Source organism: Physeter macrocephalus, chromosome 20, assembly GCF_002837175.3.
Source record: "Physeter macrocephalus isolate SW-GA chromosome 20, ASM283717v5, whole genome shotgun sequence".
NCBI lineage: Eukaryota > Metazoa > Chordata > Mammalia > Artiodactyla > Physeteridae > Physeter > Physeter macrocephalus.
In genome coordinates this window covers 116,421,032-116,429,583 of record NC_041233.1, presented here as the reverse complement: position 1 = coordinate 116,429,583, position 8,552 = coordinate 116,421,032, and the positions used below count along the sequence as shown (strand labels likewise).

The following is an 8,552-nucleotide window of genomic DNA, read 5'->3' as shown; positions in this document are numbered from 1 at the left end:
TCTACATGCATTATAAATCTCACAAGACTATGTTATAACTTTTTTTTGCTTTGAACAGTCCCATGTATTATAATGAAACTAAGAGGCAAAAATAATATTTTATATTTATTTAGATATTTGCCATTTAAGAGTTTCTGTATTGCTTCTTGAAGATTTGAATTTCAATTTGGTATCACCTCCATTTAGCATTTGCTTCAGTGAGCATAGTTATAATGGCTGCTTTAAGATCCTTGGTAGATTCCAACATCATGGTCATCTTGGAGTCGGTCTTGAATGTTAGTCTTTTCTCTGAATCTGGGTCACATTACTCTGGATCTTCTTATGTTGCATAATTCCCGACGGAACCCTGAACATGTGAACATGATGTGGTGGAGACTCTGGATTTGGCATATTCCTCTAGACAGGAATACGATCCTGTCTAGAGGAATGTTGATCCTTTTTTCCTAGAGGAATGTTGATCCTTTTGTCCCAGGCAAGTGGATTCAAAGTGCAAATTCTCTTGGTTCAGTTCTTTTATCCATCCAGTTCTCTTAGCTGCTCTGTGTTGTCTGCTGCACGCCTGTGTGTGTGGTCCAGGGGTCATTCAAGGTCATGGGCAGTTTAGACACAGAACTTGGGCTCCCCATCTTGGAATCTCTTCTGAGATTTCCCTCTTCCCGGTGGCTGTGGTTGGCCAGACTGTCTGCTGGCTCTTCAGCCCAGAAAGACTCTGGGTTGAAACCGACTTTGTGCTGCCCTCAGGATAAAAACTGTAAAACCTGGGAAATTACCTCCAGGTGGTCCTTTCTTCCACATTTTACACACCTCCAGAATCTGCCTGCTTTTGTTCACTCTCCAGTATTGTTTTTTTGTCCAGACTCTGAAGCTGGGTTCAGTTGGAGCTTACTCCACAGTGGAAGCAGAAACCTCCTTAAGATTTTGACGGGAAGTTTCCTTAAAACTCAAAATTAAGTTTGGAAGAATGACATTTTTTAAACATCCATTCTTTCCAATCAAGATCCTGCTTTGTCTATCCATCTGATTCTTTGATGTTTGTCAGTAAAATTTTCTTTGTTTCTTGGTAGATAAGTCTCTAAACTTATTATATTGAAATCTATTGTGTTTCACTTGCTTATATCTCCTTGTAATTAATTTGCTAATTTTTGGAGACTGGAATTTATGGAAGCTTGATTTGCAGTAGGCCTTTTCCCTTGTTGTTGTACAATTAATTTGTAGTTGTCTTCTGAATACACACTATGTGTACTTCACATCATGTCACTAAGACCATCAATGGTCCAGTCTCATTCCTGGTTTGCTCTGTAGTTATTACCCTGTTGAGCAATTTAGGTGAAGATCACTGATCTTAGGTTGGTTCTAATTGTGTCTCTTCAGTGTAGAGTTCAAAACACAGGACGATGAAATATGCTGTGTCCCTGCTGGTAATTTCGTATGCTGTTAACTTCTAGAGCTCTGCATGGGCCATTTAGTTTTAGAAGGGGGAAGAGTTCCAGCCGTCTTCCATGCTGTCCTCTTTTTTTTTTTTTTTTTTAAATAGATTGAACCAGCTCTGAATGGAATATTCCACGAACATGCAGAAATGCATTGATGTTTTTCTTTTCTTTTGGGAAATAATACCTGAACTAAATTTTTTAAAAAAGGAGAGGAGTTAAAATAAAACTAGAAATAAAAAAATAATATCACATTAAGCTTTTGAAATGAACTTACTTTTAAAAATTAATAGGTATTAAAATCAAGATCAGAAAAGTTTAAACCAAGTTCTCTTTTAAAGATATACAGATGACTTCTTTTCTTAAATGTTACTTTTATATTCTGAATCCCCACAGCTTTTCACAAAAATGCATTTGAAGTTATACAAGTGTTTGGCATGTCTCTAGCATCTAGAGGAACTTGATGTTTTTACTTACTTGTTTGTTTCTTTAATTTGTTTATTATTTTTGGCTGCGTTGGGTCTTCGTGGCTGCGCACGGGCTTTCTCTAGTTGCGGCGAGCGGGGCCTACTCTTCGTTGCGGTGCGCGGGCTTCTCATTGCGGTGGCTTCTCTTGTTGTGGAGCACGGGCTCTAGGCGCGTGGGCTTCGGTAGTTGTGGTGTGTGGGCTCAGTAGTTGTGGCTCGTAGGCTCTAGAACACAAGCTCCGTAGTTGTGGCACACGGGCTTAGTTGCTCCGCGGCATGTGGGATCTTCCCGGACCACGGCTTGAACCCATGTCCCCTGCACTGGCAGGCGGATTCTTAAACACTGCGCCACCAGGGAAGCCCTAGAGGAACTTGATGTTTGTTGAAGAGAAAAAAAAGAAGAAAACATGATTTTCTGTAACGAAGATCCCATTTCTTACATTTCATTTAAGAAAACAAGAAGTTCCTTTAATCATGTTATGAATAGTGGTGATACCTGAGAAATTATTCATTTCAGACAGAATACCTTATTATTTTATTGTACTGCATGCTCCACTCCTAAAAAAAAATCACTGCTTCCCCAAAGAAGTTACAAGAGACCAAGAATATATTAAAAATACTTTATTGCCATAACTAAATGCATTAAATATACATTCTAAACGGAATATATTGTATATTTGATAAAGCACATACAGCATTCATCAAGGCAAAAAAAAACATTGAATGAAAAGATGGCACACAAATAAAATGAAGAGTTCTCAAATATTGCAATAACTTTAGCATCCTGGAATAATGTTTATTCCTGACCCATTTTCTGCCCATTGGAAAAAACTGCACTGTTTTTCCTTCCCAAGAGGGCACACAAAAAAATTCTTTCCATTATTAGGTCCAATCTTCAACACTGTTCTCATGATGGAGCGCTTGCCATGGCTGCAGAATGGGAAGGACAAGTCCGCCCACTGGGGGGAAAACAGATTGTAAAGCTTAGATGGAAGGTAGAATGACAGACAGGCTGAGCCTCGACGCATTTGATTAGTACTGTAATGTCTTCACTGCTGTTCCTATTAATTTGACATTGTAAGATACACATAAGTCATTAGTTGTTGCCCCTAAAAAACCTTATACCCTATAAGAAGCCTCTCTAACAAATTCGCTTGAATCACACAGAAAATTGTCATAATTCTGAGTTTCCCTCTGTCCAAAGGCATACTTACAGAAGTTCCTTCACTTTATTGAAAATCTCTCTGTAAAGCAAATCACCAGTGTTCCTGCTACAGCTCTGTTTAAGCTATTAGGGTCAAAGATTTGTTATGATTTTAATATTAAACTTCCTTAGTCCCCTAGGAAAAGAAAGCATCCAATACCGAATTACCAGGACTAATTCACGCAAATTCCATTGTATTATTCTTATCCGTATTAATTTTGGCCTCAAGAGAGCTACCAAGAAGGCTGTGATATTGTTAATATTGCTAATAATATTTTCTCCATTACATCTACACAAGCTTTGAGGGGAGGAGATCAGACAGTTGAGTAGGATGGAGCCACATCTCGGACAGGGGTTATGCTCTAAGATCATGATCAAATTTTCCCTGGGGAATTCCTTAGGAAGGTATCACACTGAAGACAGATCATTTCTCTCTCAGCAAGCCCAACCAGAAAACTTTTGCTCCAGCGCCGAAACAGATCCATATTTTCTTTTTCTAGTTAGGCACCAGATGAAGCAGCTGGGAAAAATACGTATCTTTCAACCTTAGGATCACAGTCAGAAGTGAGAGGCTCTCGTTCTGTGGAAGGCAGAAAGACTGACCGAAAGCGCCCAGATTCCTGTCTTCTATCTCACACTCATTTGCAGGGACAAACTCATAGGTTGAAAGGTTGGGGAATCGCCTACATCTAAACTGTTATTGTGCCATCACTTGTTTTGGTTAAGCCTGTGCGATAGGATTTGCTACGTTTACTGTAAATCCAGGGCATGTAAATTATTTCCCTGGTTTCTTCCATCCAGTGCATGAACCAAAGGTTTGGACGTCACACTGAAGTCAGGAGAAGCAAATATCTATCTTGGATTATCAGTCACCTGGGTGACTCAATACCTCTCTCTTTGCAAACCAAGGGGGCAACACTTCTACCCTGTGGTTACAAATACGATATCCTCTAATAATGGAATAGCTGTCATTTGATTAATTTTTCTTTTTGGGATGAACCTCTTCGAATTTTCAGTTGTTCAACATTCAGGTTTTAGACTAAATGTCAGTCAGCATGGCTTTTAAATTTAAAGGTAAAACCAGAAACGGACTGCTATTTGTTACACTTTAATAACTGAAGCATTCAAGGACACTATCATTAAGCTTGATAGGTCGTACACGTACTTCGAAAAATCCACATTGTGCTTCTCTCGGAAGAGGACAAGCGTAAAAGTGCCTGCCCTTGTTTTCTCCATCCTTCCTCACCACTTGCAGAACGCAGGGGCGGTCATGTTTACTGCAGCGGGGGCTGCCGGCGTTTGATGAACGAGGAGCACCTGTCGTCTTACTCCGAAGCTCCCTGTAATGACAAGTTACACAGTAACTGCAGCATGATCGTGCTAAAAGGGGTCATTCACACCACCTCCCCCCCGCATCGGAATCCCGCCTGTACGAAGAGACAGTACCAGAACGGGACCACGGTCAACGGCTCGCAATTACTGGGGTGGCCAAAAAGTTCGTTCGGTGTTAAGTACCAATAAAAGACATCTTTCATTTTCACCAAGAATTTTATTGAACAATGTATTCACTAACTGAACGATCTTGTTGGCCAAGCCAATACATACACTCCTACATCTTTGTAATTCTTGGTTTTCCCAGGTAATCTCCTTCCAAAGCTGCCTGTTTATGTAAATTAAATTTAAATTAGGCATATCATTTAAATTGCTCAAGAATCAAAACGGCTGAATTGCACATCCAGTCTTCTTAGTTTTCATTTGTGACATTTGGTTCTTTTCTTACCCAGCATGACAGGGTGGCCACTTTTATTTCCCTTGAAATAGTCTCAAGTCCAGCTGTCCCCTGACCCCCAAAGGAACGAGCGTCACAATCTTCGCCAATTATTTTCTCATGGGTAGCAAACTCTCATCAATGGTTCTGACAAGGCCAAAGAGATCTACTGTCCAATGTAAAGACAATTTTCTATGCTTTTCTTTGATCAAGTCTACCGTAAGAGGTGCAATCATATCTCAGCAAGTAACGGGCTGCCTGGCAGAGCAGAAATGTGTACTTGGTAAAGCTAGCGAGGAAGCGTTAGTCTCCCCCCATGATTAGATCAAGAGTGTCTGGAGGTTACCCCTGAATACAGTGTCTAAAGGCCAGAAGCCAGGCTTCCACGGTAGCTGTCTAGGTGGAATTTTTTTCTTTGAAAAGGAGCTTCATGATTATTTTTAATTTTTTTATATTTTGCCTATTTTAATAATGCCTTTATAAAAGTCTTCTTAATAAACCAACTGAAGAGAAAAAAGAGCTCTTATTAAAACCGGAGTCCTTCCCCTTAATAGCCCCATTTTTAACTTGTTAATGATAAAGTTCTTCCTTTCCTTTTTTGTTAACTTCTAAAGAACAAAATACCATTCTTAAATGATTTTTTAAAAATACTTATAAATCAGAGGTTGGTTCCCTTTTCCTTGCTTCCTAAACCACATTCTTCCCATACCTGTTCCTATAATGATGCCTTGAGGCGTCATATCTAATTGAAATGTTCAGAGTGTGAGATATTTTTTCCAGTTTTATTGCGATAGAATTGACATACAAGGGATCTTTTATTTGTGGTGAAATTGGTTTATACTCGTTTATAAAATAGATGCTTAAATATATTTCTTTAAATGGACTCAAGCATCCTGATGTCTGGGATAGACTCAAACTTCCTGAAGTTTCTGAAGCTGCTTGGGCAGCAGGCGTGCGCAAGATGAAAGCAGCTGTGGGCACTGCTAAGGGAACTGTTATCGTTAAGTATTTCTCCAGCAGCTATTTTGCTGGTAGCATTTTCAGGGTAGGGGACAGTGGCTTCTATTTTAGCATCACGGGGGATGCTGACCAGCAACGGGGAGGGTGAGGGCCAACAGACTTCTCCTTTCCAGACCCCCTTCACTTCAACAGCCCCCCTCCCCAAAAGGGACAATATTAAAACATTAACTTCAAGAGAAGCTGAACATCTGGGTGGTTGTAGAGAAGTTGAGTGATTTCAAAATTGAAGCAAGTGGGTCATAAACAGTGCTTAAAAAAAATTTAGAGGAGGAACACAGAAGGTTAAGAATCTTAACGGAAAGAAAGAAACGGATGCTTTCATTAAAAAAAGGTACACACATGCAAACAGTTTTATAATATTATTTGGAAGGCTGTCTGAGGTAACAATTAGTTAAACATTTTCAAACCCACTTGCTTCAACCTAGAAATCTCCAGAGTTTCGCGAATCCAGGGAGATGTTTAGATCTTCTTACTAGTAAAGCTTTTCTGGAGAGGAGCACGGTGGAAGGCAGGATTAAGGTAGAAAGGAAAGATCCCAGGGTTTCCTTTAGGTGCCTCATTTCTGTCTTCAATTCTGTTTCTTCCTTGGTATAAAGTTAAAGGAGAAAATAGCCACGCGCTATCTTACCCCGGCCCGTAGAGTGTGGTCCATCTGACCAGAAGCGTAAGCATCACCTGGCAGCTCCTCACAGGTACAGAATGATCCTCCCCCACTCCAGATCGCGGGCAGAATCAGAACCTACATGTTAACAGGACTCCCAGGGGATTCATATACACAGGAAGGCCTGAAGCGCTGAGTTAATGTAACCAAGACACTGATGCCGTCTGTGAACACATCAGCTCTAAAGATGTACAGGGAATCTTAATTTTATGATAGCAGACATTATCCAGGGTAATTAAATGTTCTGATTAATTGAGGACATCTTGGCTCCTCTTTGTTTCAATCATTACTTTAAAAACTTTCGAAAATGTAGCAGAGCATTTTCGTGGGTAAACTTAGCATATGGGATAGTTTTAACATATTTTGATAACTAGGACCATCATTTTGAGTACTAATACTGGATTATAAACGGTCAATATAATAGATCAGGGTTGGAAAATCTTTTTCAGAAGGGACATACATTTAGGCTTGTGGGTCTTATGGTCTCTGTTGCAAAATACTCAAATCTGCTGTTTTAGCATGAAAAGCAGCCAGAGGGAATATGTAAACCAATGGGAACGGGATGTGTCCCGATAAAACTTTATTTATAAAAACAGGGGGTGGGCTGACTTTGGCCCTGCTGGCTGCATTTTGCTGAGGTAGAGGTCGTCGTTAGAACCAAGAGTAATGCTTAATGCATAACAGTTTCTTAATAAATACTTATTAACAAATAAACACTGAACATGTTCAATAAGCATTGTTCAAGTGACACTGAACAGAGATCAGATAAAAACTATTATCAAGAAGGAAGACATTACCAAGCACAGGTTTGTAATTTTTAAAACGGGTTATTTCTTCAGTGATCAGTTTATCACAGTTTAACTTATTTTACAGATAGGGTGATTCATTATAATAAAAACACTGAACTGGTCAGTCGCACTGAATGTAGATTTTGTGGTTCAGCAGTATTTCAAGGATCGTAACAAACAAACAGAGGTTAAACGACTCATCCTGGATGGTCCCAGGTGGTTCTGACATCCTTTGGGGACTGAAAACACCAACAGGTGAACCAGAAGCATGAACGAGAGGTGAGTGCTTCACTGGTGATTAGAGCTAGAATTTGGCAACCCTGATGGCGGCAGACCTGAGAAAATGTTAGTGACTTTCATTTCACTCATCTACGTGAGCCTTTGCATCAGCTCAGGAAAAACTTCAACCCAAAACACGTTACGCTTCTTTGAAGCGGTTATCACTGTGTTTTGCTCTGCGTTTACAATAATTGGATCAAAGACTTAAAACTGTCTAACAGTCATTCTTAACTGCTTAAAAATTGGTTCAACGATCTAATTTATAATCCAGTAGCTGGATAAAATTCAAGTCTATCTAAAGACCCATCTGAAAATATGCCCCATCAACATAGCCTGTATCATGTGGTGATGAGAGCAGTAATTAAGAGAACAAAGGGCAAATTAATTACCATACAATTATTAAAGAAACAATGAACTGGCTATAAATTCTCTGAGTGGACCACCTGCTTTAATCCTATTATGTTGTGAGCTTCTGCTTGGCATCTTGTCCACAAGATGAACACTGTGGCTGCCAGACAAGGAGAAAAATGAAATAAATGACAGTAATTTGCAATTTATTCCTTGTAAAGTAGCTGGGTGCAGAAGGGCTGCTGGGTGAATGTATTTCATCACTTGACATTTATTCTGCTAGTTGATGTTGATTGATTTTGGAGTCTCATTCCTGGGGTCCTTATATTCAACACATACGCACGCTGCAGTGTTTCTAAGTAAAGCTGTGTGCTGTGATTAATCATATGACCCTATTACTAATGGCTTATGAAGAAATCTTTAAAATTTAAGGTTACATTAATGTCTTTTTAAAGCCATAATTCATTAGTTAAATTGTCTGAGATTTTCTACAAAGCACTAAGGAAATAAAAATATGCCAAGATACTTCATCTGAGTACAACAAAAGCCACAATATTTTTAAATGCTCACATCTGCTTCTTTCCACTTAA

At 39.4% G+C, this 8,552-nt stretch overlaps 1 protein-coding gene across 1 annotated transcript in view; it reads right to left on the bottom strand.

The window, feature by feature from the left end:
* Positions 1-2,501: 2,501 nt before the first annotated feature.
* NEIL3 (nei like DNA glycosylase 3) overlaps positions 2,502-8,552 on the bottom strand; it is a 67,521-nt gene continuing 61,470 nt past the window's right edge. The window contains exons 9-10 of the mRNA XM_007126117.3: positions 4,264-4,438; positions 2,502-2,853 (exon numbers count right to left, since the gene is read on the bottom strand). Of these exons, the coding sequence (XP_007126179.2) occupies positions 2,671-2,853; positions 4,264-4,438 (358 nt within the window). The 3' untranslated portion in view covers positions 2,502-2,670. The remainder of the gene's footprint in view (positions 2,854-4,263; positions 4,439-8,552) is intronic.